Source organism: Scyliorhinus canicula, chromosome 7, assembly GCF_902713615.1.
Source record: "Scyliorhinus canicula chromosome 7, sScyCan1.1, whole genome shotgun sequence".
NCBI lineage: Eukaryota > Metazoa > Chordata > Chondrichthyes > Carcharhiniformes > Scyliorhinidae > Scyliorhinus > Scyliorhinus canicula.
This window is the reverse complement of record NC_052152.1, coordinates 171,141,968-171,158,707: the sequence shown is the minus strand read 5'-3', so window position 1 is coordinate 171,158,707 and position 16,740 is coordinate 171,141,968. Positions and strand designations below refer to the sequence as shown.

The 16,740-nt window shown below is 49.2% G+C and overlaps 1 protein-coding gene across 1 annotated transcript in view; it reads left to right on the top strand.

Annotated features, from left to right (window-relative positions):
• ptgis (prostaglandin I2 (prostacyclin) synthase) overlaps window positions 1-16,740 on the top strand; it is a 103,600-nt gene that overhangs the window by 29,768 nt on the left and 57,092 nt on the right. Inside the window, exons 2-3 of the mRNA XM_038803264.1 lie at window positions 9,003-9,126; window positions 15,923-16,101. Of these exons, the coding sequence (XP_038659192.1) occupies window positions 9,003-9,126; window positions 15,923-16,101 (303 nt within the window). The remainder of the gene's footprint in view (window positions 1-9,002; window positions 9,127-15,922; window positions 16,102-16,740) is intronic.

Sequence of the window (16,740 nt, the reverse complement as noted above, 5' to 3'; positions counted from 1 at the left end):
TTCCTAGGAATGGAAACATTCTCTCCATCCACTCTATCCAGGCCTCTCAGTATCCTGTAAGTTTCAATACCCCCTCATCCTTCTAAACTCCTACGAGTACAGACCCAGAGTCCTCAACCCCTGCTCATATGGCAAAAATTTCATTGTAGGGATCATTCTTGTGGACCTCCTCTGGACCCATTTCAAGGCAAGCACATCCTTCCTTAGATACGGGGCCGCAAAATGCACACAATACTCCAAATGGGGTCTGACCAGAGCCTTATACAGCCTCAGAAGTACATCCCTGGTCTTGGATTTGAGCCCTCTTGACATGAATGCTAACATTACACTTGCCTTCCTAACCGCTGACTAAACCTGCACGTTAACCTCAAGAGAATCTTGAACTAGGACTCCTAACTCCCTTTGTGTTTCTGATTTCCTAAGCCTTTTCCCATTTAGAAAATAGTCTATGCCTCCATTCTTCCTACCAAAGTGCATAACCTCACACTTTTCCACTATGCATTCTGTCTGTCACTTCTTTGCCTAATCTCCTAGTCTGTCCAAGTCCTTCTGCAGCCCACTTGCTTCCTAAATACTACCTGTTGCTCTGCAAACTTAGCAACAGTGCCTTCAGCTCCTTCTTCCAGATCTTTCATGTATATTGTGAAAAGTTATGGTCCCAACACCGATTCCTGAGGGACACTACTAGTCACTGGCTGCCATTCTAAAAAAACCTCTTTATCCCCACTCTCTGCCTTCTGCCAGTCAGCCGAATCTCTATTCATGCCAGTATCTTCCCCTTAACACCATGGGCTCTTATCTTATTTAACAATCAGGCTAACCGGCCTGTAATTTTCAATCTTCTGCCTCTCCCTTTTTAAATAAGGGTGTTACAATAGCCATGTTCCTCTGGGACCCTCCTTGCCTCCAGTGATTCCTGAAAGATCATCACCAATGCCACCACAATCTCCTCAGCTATCTCCTTTACAACATTGAGGTGTAGTCCATCCGGTCTAAGTGATTTATCCACCTTCAGACCTTTCAGTTTCCCCAGAAACCTTCTCCTTAGTGATGACCACTAAACTCACCACTGCCCCCTGATTCTTCTGCGGTTCTGGTCTCCCACTGTGTCTTCCACTGTGAAGACTGATGTGAAGTACCTATTCAGTTCCTCTTCCATTTCTTTGTTCCCTATTACTACTTCTCCAGCCTCATTTTCCAGTGGTCCAATGTCTATTCTTGCCTCTCTCTTACCCTTTGTGTATTGAAAAAATTATTGCTATCTTCTTTTACATTATGAGCTAACTTACACTCATATTTCATCTTCTCCCCACTTATTGCTTTTTTAGTTATCCTCTGCTTGCTTTTAAATACTTCCCAATCCTTTGGCTTCCCACTAATCCTTGCCATCTTGTATGCTTTTTCTTTTTCTTCTATTCTGTCCTTGACTTCCCTCATCAGCCATGGATGCCTCATCCTCCCTTTAACATGTCTCCTCCTCCTTGGGATTAATTTCTGTTGTGCCTCCCAAAATCCCACTCAAAACTCCTGCCATTGCTGTTGCACTGTCTTCCCTGCTGGGCTCCCCTTCCAATCAACTCTGGACAGCTCCTTCCTTATGTCTTTGTAGTTACCCTTATTTAATTCTAATACAGTTACATCTGATTCCAGCTTCTCCTTCTGAAACTGTAGAGTAAATTCTATCATACTGTGGTCACTGCTCCCTAAGGGTTCCTTCACCTTAAGTTCCCTAATCAGGGGCGGGATTCTCTCAGCCCGGGGCCGGGCCGGAGAATCCCTGTAAGCGGCGCGAATCGCCCCACGCCGCTCCGACGTCGGCACATGATACTCTGCAGAGCGGAGCACGGCGTGGTTGGCGTGGCGATGGTCACGGGCCGCTATACATGGCCAGCCCGCCGATTCTCAGCCTTGGATGGGCTGAGCGGCCGTCGTGAAAGCGGCGAGTCCCGCCGGTGCCGTACACACCTGCTCTCAGTCGGTGGGACCTCAGCGTGGAAGGGTTGGGGATAGTCCTTGGGGGAGGGGGGGGGGGGGTCCGAACCTGGCGGGGGTGGGGGGGGCCTCCGATGTGACCTGGCCCACGATCGGGGCCCACCAATCGGTGGGCCGGCCTCTCTGGCTGGGGGTCTCCTTACGCACCAGCCCCTGTAGTCCTGCGCCATGTTAAGTTGGGGCCGACGCGTTGAAGGAAGCCACTGTGCATGCGCGCATTGGCGCCGGTGCCACTGTGCATGCGCAGATCTCGCGGCGGCCACTTCAGGCCGGGATCAGCAGCTGGAGCGGCGTTAACCAGAATTAGTCATAGGGTCGGCACGTTCACGCCGTCGTAAAACGCGACGGCATTTAGGACAGCGTGGGCACTCATCCACGCAATTAGAGAATCCCGCTCCAGCTCTGCCTCATTACACATCACCAATCCAGAATTGCCTGCTCCCAAGTGGGCTCTGTCGCAAGCTGCTCCAAAAGAACCACCTCATAGACATTCCACAAATTCCTTTTCTTGGGATCCACCACCAACCTGATATTCCCAGTCCACCTACATATTGCAGTCCCCCGTGATTATTGTAATATTGCCTTTCTTATATGCCTTTTCTATCTCCTGATTTATTTTCTGCACAACATAGAACATAGAACGATACAGCGCAGTACAGGCCCTTTGGCCCACGATGTTGCACCGACATCAGCGCCGGCCCTAGGGTTGCTGGCGCCCCGGGCAAGCTGAACTTCGGCGCCCTTGGGGGGGGGGGGGGGGGTGCGAGAGGGGGGGGGCGGCCGGGGCCGAGAAGGGGGGGGGGGGCCGGGGCCGAGAGGGGGGAGGGGGGCCGGGGCCGAGAGGGGGGGGCCGAGATGGGGGGCACGGACCCGGGGGGTGGGGCCGAGAGGGGGGGGCGGACCTGGGGGGCGGGGGGGCCGAGAGGGGGGGGCGGGACCCGAGGGGGGAGCGGGGAGGGCAGACCCGAGGGGGGGCGGGGGGAAGGACCCTGGGGGGGGCGGACTGGGGGGGGGGGGCAGACCGAGGGGGGGCCGGCCTGGGGGAGGGCGGCCACCGCACATGCGTTGGTTGGCACCGGCCCAACTGCGCATGCGTGGGACCCGAGTCTCTGGCGCCCCCTAGCACATGGCGCCCCGGGCGACTGCCCGAGTTGCCGGTGCCTTGAGCCGGCCCTGACCGACATGGGAAGTAAAAAACTAAAGGCCATCTAACCTACACTATGCCATTATCATCCATATGCTTATCCAATAAACTTTTAAATGCCCTCAATGTTGGCGAGTTCACTACTGTTGCAGGTAGGGCATTCCACGGCCTCACCACTCTTTGCGTACAAAACCTACCTCTGACGTCTGTCCTATATCTATTACCCCTCAATTTAAGGCTATGTCCCCTCGTGCTAGCCACCTCCATCCGCGGGAGAGGGCTCTCGCTGTCCACCCTATCTAACCCTCTGATCATTTTATATGCCTCTATTAAGTCACCTCTTAACCTTCTTCTCTCTAACGAAAACAACCTCAAGTCCATCAGCCTTTCCTCATAAGATTTTCCCTCCATACCAGGCAACATCCTGGTAAATCTCCTCTGCACCCGTTCCAAAGCTTCCATGTCCTTCCTATAATGAGGCGACCAGAACTGTACGCAATACTCCAAATGCGGCCGTACCAGAGTTTTGTACAGCTGCAACATGATCTCATGGCTCCGGAACTCAATCCCTCTACCAATAAAGGCCAACACACCATAGGCCTTCTTCACAACCCTATCAACCTGGGTGGCAACTTTCAGGGATCTATGTACATGGACACCGAGATCCCTCTGCTCATCCACACTGCTAAGAATTTTACCATTAGCCAAATATTCCGCATTCCTGTTATTCTTTCCAAAGTGAATCACCTCACACTTCTCTACATTAAACTCCATTTGCCACCTCTCAGCCCAGCCCTGCAGCTTATCTATGTCTCTCTGTAACCTGCAACATCCTTCCACACTGTCTACAACTCCACCGACTTTAGTGTCGTCTGCAAATTTACTCACCCAACCTTCTGTGCCCTCCTCTAGGTCATTTATAAAAATGACAAACAGCAACGGCCCCAGAACAGATCCTTGTGGTACGCCACTCGTAACTGAACTCCATTCTGAACATTTGCCATCCACCACCACCCTCTGTCTTCTTTCAACTAGCCAATTTCTGATCCACATCTCTAAATCACCCTCAATCCCCAGCCTCCGTATTTTCTGCAATAGACGACCGTGGGGAACCTTATCAAACGCTTTACTGAAATCCATATACACCACATCAACTGTTCTACCCTCGTCTACCTGTTCAGTCACCTTCTCAAAGAACTCGATAAGGTTTGTGAGGCATGACCTACCCTTCACAAAACCATGCTGACTATCCCTAATCATATTATTCCTATCTAGATGATTATAAATCGTATCTCTTATAATCCTCTCCAAGACTTTACCCACAACAGACGTGAGGCTCACCGGCCTATAGTTACCGGGGTTATCTCTACTCCCCTTCTTGAACAAAGGGACCACATTTGCTATCCTCCAGTCCTCTGGCACTATTCATGTAGCCAATGATGACATAAAAATCAAAGCCAAAGGCTCAGCAATCTCTTCCCTGGCTTCCCAGAGAATCCTAGGATAAACCCCATCAGGCCCCGGGGACTTATCTATTTTCACCTTGTCCAGAATTGCCAACACTTCTTCCCTATGCACCTCAATGCCATCTATTCTAATAGCCTGGGTCTCAGCATTCTCCTCCACAACATTATCTTTTTCCTGAGTGAATACTGACGAAAAGTATTCATTTAGTATCTCGCTTATCTCCTCAGCCTCCAAACACAACTTCCCACCACTGTCCTTGACTGGCCCTACTCTTACCCTAATCATTCTTTTATTCCTGACATACCTATAGAGAGCTTTTGGGTTTTCCTTGATCCTACCTGCCAAAGACTTCTCAAGTCCCCTCCTTGCTTGTCTTAGCTCTCTCTTTAGATCCTTCCTCGCTTCCTTGTAACTATCAAGTGCCCCAACTGAAACTTCACGCCTCATCTTCACATAGGCCTCCTTCTTCCTCTTAACAAGAGATTCCACTTCTTTGGTAAACCACAAGAGATTCCACTTCTTTGGTAAATCACAAGAGATTCCACTTCTTTGGTAAATCACAAGAGATTCCACTTCTTTGGTAAACCACAAGAGATTCCTTGTACATTGGGCGGGATTATCCTAGTCCAACAGCCTGGGCGGGATTCTCCTTGTCCCATGCTGGGCCAGAGAACCCCGCAACCATGCCACGCCGCCCCGACGCCGGCACACGATTCTCCTCAGAGCAGAGAATTGGCGCCATTGGCGCCGGCGCATTTGGTGCAGCGCTGGTTGCGGGACGCTCTATGCGGCCGGGCCACCAATTCTCCAGCCCGAATGGGCCGAGCGGCCACTCTAAAAAGGCAGAGTCCCGCCGGCGCCGTCCACACCTGGTCGCAGCCAGCGGGAACTCTGCGCGCAGGGTCGGGGGACGGCCTGTGGAGGGGGGGAGGGGAGGTGGGCTCTGACCCTGGGGGGTGCCTCCGATGGGGCCTGGTCCGCGATCGGGGCCCACCGATCGGCGGCCGACCTCTCACTCCCCGGGCCTATTTTCTTAAGTGCCAGCCCCTGAACTCCCGTGCCATGTTACGTCGGGGCCGGCACGTTGAGGGAGGCCACCGCGCATGCGCGGGTTGGTACAGTGCACAGTTTGCACCGGAATGGGAGTCTGGAGTGGCATGAACCATTCCAGCGCCGTGCTGGCCCACTGTAGGGGCCAGAATCGGTACTCCCAGTGGCCCATTCACTCCGTCGTGAAACGCGGCGCTGCTTCCGACGGAGTGGACACTCTGCTGCCAAATAGGTGAATCCCACCCCCTGACTACTGCTCAGGGACCTGAACATAACTTCCATTAGGGTCTTTTTAACTTTGCGATTCCTCAACTCTACCCACAGAGATTCAATGTTCTCCGATTCTATATCGCTTCTTGCTATCAATTAAAATTTATTTGTTCCTAACAATGCAACCACGCCCCCTCTGCCCATCTGCCTGTCCTTTCGATAGGACACATATCCTTGTATATTTAGACCCCAGCCCTGATCCCCTTGCAGCCACGTCTCTGTGATGCCCACAACATCGTACCGGCCAATTCTATTTAGCGCAATAAGCTCATTTACCTTTGTCTCCTGAGCGCATTTAGGTACAACACCCTCAGCACTGCATTGACCACCCGCCTTTTCATATTTTCCCCCCTTTTTGCTCTACCCGAAGGTCGATTTGTGCCACCGTCTATATTTTCTGTTCTATTACTTGTTCTGGAAACTTTACTCACCTCTCCTGAGCCCTTGCCCCTTTAACTCGTTTAAAGTACTCCCCATTAACTTGCCCTTTTACCTTCTCCTTTAACTTGGATTTTCTAATTCACCATTCAGCTGAACCCTCTCCCCCCCACTATTTAGTTTAAAGTCCAATCTACAGCGCTGGTTATGCGATTAGCCAGGACTCTGGTGCAGGTTAGATGCTCTGTTGGAATCAGCTATATTGCTGCTATACAGACTGGGCTCAAGGCCCTGCTTTTGATCGAGTCTCACTCAGGAAGGAAATAGGGCAGTTTTTATTCACAGTTAATACTGTGAATCTACTAATATAGTCAGAAGGAAGTTTCCAGCTGTACTTCATTTATTTCTTTCCATTACATTTCCATTTGAGTCAACTGGAATTCACTCAGTGGAAATATCCTGCAGCTTATTTTCCCACTTGAAAAGCTAAATTGGAACAAACTTAAATTGTTTCAAAAATTCTCGGATACATTAACAGAATCTCTGCTATCTCTATAATTTTGGAATGTAGGCCTGCTCAATTAAATTTGCATTTCCTAACATTTAACTAGGTTTTGAACATTTATCTGTCCTGGTCCACTCACGTCGACGCTATCACCAAGAAAGCACAACAGCGCCGATACTTCCTCAGGAAACTAAGGAAATTTGGCATGTCCACATTAACCCTTACCAACTTTTACAGATGTACCATAGAAAGCATCCTATCGGGCTGCATCACAGCCTGGTATGGCAACTGCTCAGCCCAGAACTGCAAGGAACTTCAGAGAGTCGTGAATACCGCCCAGTCCATCACACGAACCTGCCTCCCATCCATGGATTCCATCTACAGCTCCCGTTGCCGGGGGAAAGCGGGAAGCATAATCAAGGATCCCTCCCACCCAGCTTACTCACTTTTCCAACTTCTGCCATCGGGCAGGAGATACAGAAGTCTGAGAACACGCACAAACAGACTCAAAAACAGCTTCTTCCCCACTGTCACCAGACTCCTGAATGACCCTCTTATTGACTGACCTCATTAACACTACACCCTGTATGCTTCAACCAATTCCAATGCTTATGTAGTTACATTGTATATCTTGTGTTGCCCTATTATGTATTTTCTTGTCTTTTCTTGAATTTTGTTTAATTCCCTTTTTTTCCCATGTACTGAATGATCTGTTGAGCTGCTTGCAGAAAAATACTTTTCACTGTACCTCGGTACACGTGACAATAAACAAATCCAATCCAATTTACCTCAACTGGAATGATCAGTTTTTGCATGATTGCTCTACGAGCTTCAACCTTTTAACTGTTTAAGAACTGAATTATTGAGTAGAGCAACAACATGAATGTTTATCACATATATATATATATATATTTTAAATTTAGAGTACCCAATTCAATTTTTTCCAATTAAGGGGCAATTTAGCGTGGCCAATCCACCTACCCTGCACATCTTTGGGTTGTGGGGGCGAAACCCCGCAAACACGGGGAGAATGTGCAAATTCCACATGGACAGTGACCCAGAGCCGGGATTGAACCTGGGACCTCGGTGCCGTGAGGCAGCAGGGCTAAGTTTAACACACATATAATGCACGTCGTTTATGCCCTACTTTTGTGTTTGTTCGTTCATGGGACATGGGCGCCTCTGGCTGTGTCAGCATTTATTGCCCATCCCTAATTGCCTAATTGCCCTTGAGGGGGCAGTTAAGAGTCAACCATATTGCTATGGGTCTGGAGTCACATGTAAGGACGGCAGATTTCCCTCCTTAAAGGACATTAGTGAACCAGATGGGCCTTTACGATACTCGATTCTTGGTCATCATTCGACTTTTAATTCCAGAAATGCTATTGAGTTCAAATTTCATCACCTGTCGTGGTGGGATTCGGACCTGGGTCCCCAGATCATTATCTTGGGTGTCTGGATTACTAGTCCAGTGACAATACCATTATGCCACCACCTTTCTTAAAACATGTTGTTCTAATTGCATACCAACATGTCCGGCTGATCCAGTGCGGGGATGATTTCAGCAAGGAATCCTTACAATGAGATAAAAATATATTGAAATGATGTTCCCAATGTGATGGTGGGAAACACGGCCTGCCATTGACAGCTTGTGCACACAATTGTGACCTGGTTTTACAACACCTTAAAACCAATGTTTGCTCATCTTGTGAGGTTTTCTGCTCTCGCCCACCATGACCCCCACCATGAACCGGCATGGATAATCTCGGTGGTTGATGTAAACCAGAAACACCAAACTTAAGGACAAAACCACTCCGTACTTTCCCATCATCCCTCAATGCAGATTGACCACAATGGAATTCCTAACGACCTTTCTACCCTTTAGCCAATCTCAAATAGATTAACCCACAAATTTGATAATAGTATTGTGAGTGAAACTTTGCCATCCAAAAGTCTAAGTTGGTTGAATTTACCACAATCCCCTTGAGGTGTCACACCTCATAAAGAATTCAAGGAGGTGATGAGGTTGAATCTTCCCCTTCTGAATATGAGGCTCCTCTGTGTGCTTTAATCCAGGTTTTAACCCGCTTATGTGAATGTTTTGATTGAGGCATACATGTTTTCATATCCATTAAAGTAATAGCGGTAGTAATAATAAGAATGAACTTAGAATTCATGTTTTAATTGTTCCTTTAGGTTATCAAATGAACCACCTCTAGATAAAGGTACCATCCCATGGCTGGGGCATGCCTTTGAATTTGGCAAGGATAGTGCCAAATTCTTAATAAAAATGAAGAAAAAATATGGGGACATCTTCACGGTAAGAACTCTTTAACTTTGATACTGAACCATATCTGCAAACTTCCAAAAATACTTGTTTCCATTTAATGTTGCTCTTGGATCAGCTTGTTGTTGCTCTACCCACAGTAGAGCTGATGTCTAATTTAGCTAATCTTGGTTACATTGCCTAAATTCTTTACTGAAGAATAGAACAATGTCATACCGCAGTACGCAGAATAAATTGAAAATAAAATTGTAAAAACATTTATTCCCAAACCATTCTAATGTGAAGAAAATTATTATGACTTTCATCAGCTGATCTGTTCTTGTTATTGGGCAGGATTCTCCGCTGTGAGTCTGCCTGGTGCCTGCTGCCAGCAAGGACAGAGGACTTGGCGCTCGGCCAAATCTCCATTCACTGCAGCGGGATTGGCAAATCAAAGACATTGGGGTGATTTCTCCGCTAGCGGGATCCTCTGTTCTGCCGGCAGCGCACCCCTGTCCGTGGGGTTTCCCAGTGGCGTGGGGTGGCCACAATGGGAAATCCCAATGGAGATTCCCGCTGCCGACGTCGGCCCGTCACCGAGGAACACGCGGCTGGAGAGTCAGAGAATTCACCCCATTGTGTTTCCAATTTGAACTTGTATGAAAGGGAATGTGTTAAAATGTATTACCCTGCCCAGCAAGGTAGATCAATTGGAAAGTTATTTTTGCTATCATGGTCACTGAAGCAGTTGTTAAACGTTAGTTATGTATAATGTTGTTCATGTTAAAGCTCAGTCTTAAAGAAGGTTCTTCAAGGCAGGTCTGCACAGAAAATGCAAAATGCGAACTTTCACTGCCATCTAGTGTTACTAAAACTTAATACAGGAAAGTAACAAGAATGGTGAAAAGGGATGGAACTTTTATAAAAAATGGCATAATACAGATTCTGACTGAAAACTGGAATGTTTCTTCCCAGAAACAGGGCTTTAATTTCACTTTGTGGGCGCGATTCACCCAAAAAAAAGAGTCATTTTGGGCGAGTTTAACAGGAAGATCCAGACCGATATTCACCCACACTTTGGGCGTGATCCACCGTCCGTGTTACACCCAAAACGCAGCAAGCCGGTAGATGCCGGGAGATCCCTCTTCCAGGATCTATCCGGCTGTCCAGAGCTCGCGAGATCTAACGTGTTCTCACGAGACATCGTGATTTGAATCCTGCCCGTTGTGAGCAGATCACTTTTTAGCAAATCTGCCTGTTAGAGTGAGACAGCTAGTCTCACTCTAATATGTACTCCCATGATTTACCCAAGGGTTTGGGATCTAAGCCCTTTGCCTTGCAGACCTTGGGTGGGTGAGCGCCGTTCAGTGCTGGTCTCCACAAACAATGACCTGACAGAATAGCACTCGTGGGAGTCTCCCAGGGTTTTGGAGGTGCCCAGATGCTTGGCCTCTGGCAAGTTGGCATCTTAGCACTGCTGGTACCATCTGGGTACTTTGCCACCTGGGTTCTAGTTTGGCAATGCCAAGGTGTCCAGGTGGCACTGCCAGCTGGCATTTGTCCCATGATGGGGACTGGGCCCAGGGTGCCCTGTGTGGATATGGTGCTGAGGACCACTTTGAGGTGAATTGGGGCTTTGAGTCACGTAAGGGTTCAGAGATTGGGATGCCATGTAAGAATGGCTTCCTGATCTCCTCCTGCATTGAGGAGTTCTTTTTTTTTTTTTTTTAAATAATTTTTATTGAATTTTTCAAAATACAAACATTTTAACCCCCCCTACATTTACATTTAAATTATAACAAAACAAAGTCAAACCCCCCTACTTAACAAGAAAAAGAAAAAGAATCCCCCCCCCCCCCTACCCGCGCGTCTCCCCCCCCCCCCCCCGCCGGCGAACCGACAGTCAGACCAACTTATCATTTCTAGCAGCGTCCTCGGGCAGGCCTTGCCCGTGCCACCGCCGCTACCGTACTTCCTTCGTCGTTGTCCCCCCTCCCCCCCCCCCTCCCCCCCTCCCGCCCTCCCCTCCCCTCCCGGGTTGCTGCTGTCATGGCCTCAGTTTCTATCTCTGATCCAAGAGGTCTAGGAAGGGTTGCCATCGCCTGGAAAACCCCTGCACCGACCCTCTCAGGGCGAATTTGATCCTTTCCAATTGGATGAAGTTTGCCATGTCGTTTAACCAGGTGTTAACACTCGGAGGCCTTTCGTCCCTCCACTGAATCAGGATCCTCCTCCGAGCCACCAAGGACGCAAAGGCTAATATTCCAGCCTCCCTCGCCTCCTGTACCCCCGGTTCCACCCCAACCCCGAAGATCGCAAGTCCCCATCCTGGCTTGACCCTGGACCCCACCACTCTCGACACCGTCCCTGCCACCCCCTTCCAGAACTCCTCCAGTGCCGGACATGCCCAAAACATATGTGCATGATTCGCAGGGCTTCCCGAACATCTAATACACCTGTCTTCACCCCCGAAAAACCGACTCATCCTTGTCCCCGTCATGTGGGCTCTATGCAGTACCTTAAATTGAATGAGACTTAGTCTCGCACATGACGACGACGAGTTAACCCTCTCCAGGGCGTCTGCCCATGTCCCGTCCTCTATCTGTTCCCCCAGCTCTAACTCCCACTTATCTTTCAGCTCCTCTACTGGTACCTCCTCCACCTCCTGCATAATCTTATAGATGTCCGAGATCTTCCCCTCCCCGACCCAGACCCCTGATAGCACCCTATCACTCACCATTGAGGAGTTCTGGCGAGCGGAGCTCCTCAGTGCAAGAAACATGAACTAACTGTGGCCTTGTCACTGAGGCCCCAAACTACCCGAATGGGAATAGAGTATGGTTCGATAGGGTAGTTGTAAGGTCATGGGTTGGCATGAAGTGACATAGTGGCGAAAAAGCACCATGAAGGATGTGTTGGAGGCATAGGTTGGCATGGAGGATATGAGAGGCAATTGGGGGGGATGGGTCATTGGTTGGCATGCGTGGGGTATGGGTAGTGTGTGGGGATGAGAGGGTGTGAGGGATGAGGGCTCGCAGGCTGTTCTGTTTTTCTTTTGTTTTAAGTTTGATACCATTCCAGAGCAGCAAGGCAGGCTGTCCACGCAGCCACCTCCACACCACTTCCAGGATCACCGATCCAACTCCTAATTTGGCCTTTGCCTCCCTGATAGTCCAGAGACGGGTTTTGTTGTGTGGCGGAACCACCGAAGGTAGGGGTATGGGTGAGCGATTTGGCAGAGTTCCTGCATTTGGAAAATATCAAGTTCGGCATTTGGGAGCAGAGGAGGGGTTCACCATGAGGTGGAAGCTGTTTATAGACTTTGTTAAGGGGTATTGAGTCATCAGCGGGTGGTGTGGGGGCCAGTTATGTTTTACTTTTCGGGTGGGGGGCAAAAAGATTGCAAAGGGAGGCGGGTGGTCTTGGGCAGCACGGTAGCATTGTGGGTTAGTACAATTGCTTCACAGCTCCATAGTCCCAGGTTCGATTCCCGGCTTGGGTCACTGTGCGGAGTCTGCACATTCTCCCCGTGTGTGCGTGGGTTTCCTCCGGGTGCTCCGGTTTCCTCCCACAGCCCAAAGATGTGCAGGTTAGATGGATTGGCCATGATAAATTGCCCTTAGTGTCCAAAATTGCCCTTAGTGTTGGGTGGGGTTACTGGGTTATGGGGATAGGGTGGAGGTGTGGACCTTGGGTAGGGTGCTCTTTCCAAGAACCAGTGCAGACTCGATGGGCCGAATGGCCTCCTTCTTCACTGTAAATTCTATGAATGTGTTCTATGAATGGTAGCAAGCTGAGTTGGGGGGGGGGGGGGGTGTTAGTTAGGGGAGGTGCAGGGAGGGTGGACTTTGTTACCTGTTGACATGGTTGGCTTTTGAATTTTTGTGATTAATGCATATTTAAAGTGCCTTCAATAAAATGTTTTTCAATAAAAAGAGAATGAAACATTTGCGAAAGAAAGAATGCATGAAAAATGTCACTGATCAATTATTTTGATGATTGTAAAATATTTGTATCTGTAAACTCCCAGTAAACAATGGGATTAATTTTAAACAAAAAAATGAAATGCTGAAAAATCTCACCAGCATCTGTGGAGACAGAATAGAAATCATGTTTCGAGGCTGGGTGACTCCACGTCAGAGCTAGACAGAACTGGAAATAGGGGGTGGGATTCTCTGATCCTGAAGCTAAATGTCGACGCCGCCATAAACACCGTCGCGTTTCACGACGGCGTCAACATGCCCTCAGGAGCAGAGATTCTGACCCCTATAGGAGGCCAGCACGGCACTGGAGTAACCCACGTTGCTTCAGCTGCCGACATCAGGGGGCACCGCGGGTCTGCGCTTGCGCAGTGGGACCGGTGCGATTGCGCGCATGCGCAGTTGCTCCCTTCTCTGCGCCGGCCCCAACGCAACATGGCGTAGGGCTACAGGAGCCGGCACGGAGCACAAGAGCCCCCAGCCCGAGAGGACGGCCCGCCGATCGGTAGGCCCCGATCGCGGGCCAGGCCACGACGGAAGCCCCCCCCTCGGGGTCGGACCCATCCCCCACCAGGCCGTCCCCGCATGCATGCACGCCGAGGTCCCGCCGGATAAGACCACACGTGGACGGCGCCGGTGGGACTTAAAGTTTTTGTATGGCCGCTCGGCCCATCCCGGCGGAGAATCGCCGCAGGTGTGGTCTGCCTAGACTGGCCCCCAATCGGCGCTGCGCCGACCGTGCCGACGCCAATGGAGCCATTTCTCCGCACTCCGTAGAATTGGCGGACCAGCGTCAGGGAGGTGTCACGTGATTCACGTCCATCCCGGCTATTCTCCGGCCCGACCTGAACTGAGAGAATCCCGCCCAGAATCATATTTATGCTGCAGTCGGTGGCGGAGCAATGGGGTCGGATTGAGGGCCAGTGACAGATGGAGGTTAGAGAGAGATGGACTAAAAGACAAAGGGAATATAAATGGTGGTTATCATGGCTAAGAAGGGTGCAGGTAGTGGAACTTAATAGATCAGAACAAATGTACACAGTGTGTCAAAGGACAACCTGGAACAGGAACAGATGGCCCTATTAATGTGGTGTAGGGAGAGGGGAGATGGTGGTAAGTGAAAAACAAGATGGAAAGTGGTGTGGAAGAAATGAAATTAATAGATAGAAATACAAATGGGGTGAAGATGGAGGAGAGAGTTCACAGATTGAAGTTTCAACAAATTATGGGGCGAGATTCTCCCCTACCCGGCGGAGGTGGCAGTCCCGGCACTGAGGAATGGCATGAACCACTCCGGCGTCGGGCCACCTGGAAAGTGCCGAATCCTCCGTACCTTCAGGGGCTAGATGGGCGGCAGTGGGGCTGGCGCCGTGCCAACCGGCGCAGAAGGGGCTTGGCGCCGTGCCAACCGGTGCTGAAGGGCCTCTGCTGGCCGGCGCGAGCTGGCACATGCGCGGGAGCACCAGCGTGTGCTGGTATCATCCCAGCGCAAGCGAGGGGGGTTCGTCTCCGCACCGGCCATGCCGGAGTTCCACAGCAGCCGGTGCGGAGGGAAAGAGTGCACAGACCTGCCCGCGGATCGGTGGGCCCCGATCGCGGGCCAGGCAACCGTGGGGGCACCCCCAAGGCCAGATCCCCCTGTGCCCCCCGAGGACGCTGGAGGCCGCCGCAGAGTCAGGTCCCGCCGGTAAGTAGCAGGTCTAATTTACGGCAGCAGGACCGGCCTAAAACGGGCGGCCGCTCAGACCATCGCGGGTCGGAGAATCACTGGGGGGGCCGCTGGCAGCGACTGCCGACCAGCGTGGTGCGATTCCTGCACTGCAGAATTCAGCAGCCGGCGGGGGCGGGATTCATGCCACCCCCCCGGAAATTCTCTGGCCCGGCATGGGGGTCGGATAATCCTGCCCTGTAATGTGCATCCCAGTTTGCATTGGGATTTTAATTATATCCTAGCCTGTCCAGTGGAAACAGAGCAACTATACAACATAAAACATACTTCAAAAACGTAGAATCTCTGTTACCCTCCAGTGCCATGGGCAGTGACTGGGTACTACCCGGGCATGACCCTGTCCTCCTTGGGGGCTATGCACACCTGTGCATCGGGAACCTGTTGTGAATGGACTATTTAACGAGGTGGAGGTGTAAAGAACTAATAGACCAGGGCGGCACGGTAGCACAGTGGTTAGCACTGTTATTTCACAGCTCCAGGTACCCTGGTTCGTTTCCTGGCTTGGGTCACTGTCTGTGCGGAGTCTGCACGTTCTCCCCATGTCTGCGTGGGTTTCCTCCGGGTGCTCCAGTTTCCTCCCACAAGTCCTGAAGATGTTAGGTGAATTGGATATTCTAAATTCTCCCTCTGTGTACCCGAACAGGCGCTGGAGTGTGGCTACTAGGGACATTTCACAGTAACTTTATTGCAGTGTTAATGTAAGTCTACTTGTGACAATATTTTCTCAGTTAGAAATTAAGAAAAAGGACTGGAAAGAAAGGGTAGATACTCTGAAAACATTCAAATAGTAAGTGCCACAAAATTTTAATTATTGCAATTTTAGAGTAATATTAACAGGATAGAATGGACTATTTGAAGTTCCAATGTGCTGAAAATTAATTATCATGACAAATTCTAAATAAATAAATTTTCATGATTCTCGAACAATTTGAACTCTTGAATCATCTCAAACGGATTCATATGCATCTCTTGTTTCTTGGGAAGCAAAAGTCTGTGTGTAGAAAACAAATTTTTAAAACAACTTTGCTGTCTGATCTAACCTCCAATAAGTTAAGAAAACCAAAAATTACAAGAGGGAACTGTGTGGGTTTCATTTTGGGGAACTCTATGACACAGCTATTGATCTTTTTTCCCTACTTAGGTCCAAATAGCGGGACGATTTATAACGGTTTTACTTGATCCTCATTCGTTCGATTCAGTTGTGAGAGAGTCCAGTGCAAAGTTGAACTTCACAAAGTACGCATTAGTTTTAATGGATCGAATCTTCAACCTTCAGCTGCCTGACTATGATCACAACAAAGAAAAAGCTTTGTTGAAAATGTAAGTATTCTGCAGTCACAGAATATATATTATAAATATTTCAAGAAAGAAATCAATGGCATAGTAATCAGTACATTCTCATTTCCACTGTAGCAAGTGATGGGCTAAATGCTTTATTGTATGGAAATGCATCCCATTTTAAGGAAAACAATAATTCAGATAAGTGAAACGAGTAAAATGATTTGCCGCATAAATTATCAATTGCAGTTACATAGGTTGCTACGATGACAGCTAATGTTACTACTGGACAGTCTGGCTTGAACCCTGGCTCGATAGATCATAACTAAATTTTGTTTAGAAACATGGATAAATAAGATCACAAGATTGCAGAATAAATTTAAATTAAAAGAAACATTTCTTAAACAAGAAAAGACTAATGATAATCCACCATTCCTTCATCAGAGCTATTCCTTTACAGATATGCATAGATTTGCAAGGATCATACAAGTTACAAAATGTATCTTATGCACTAATGTTCCCCGTAAGTACACAGTCCATGTAAACCAATCAGGGGAATGTGGCCAGATACACCATTTTGTGAAATGAAATGACAGATGCCACCCAATAGGGTTTCTCATCAAATCCCCACCCCATCCGGATGTTGAACACATTGTGAGCCAACTGGTCTGGAACTCTGGC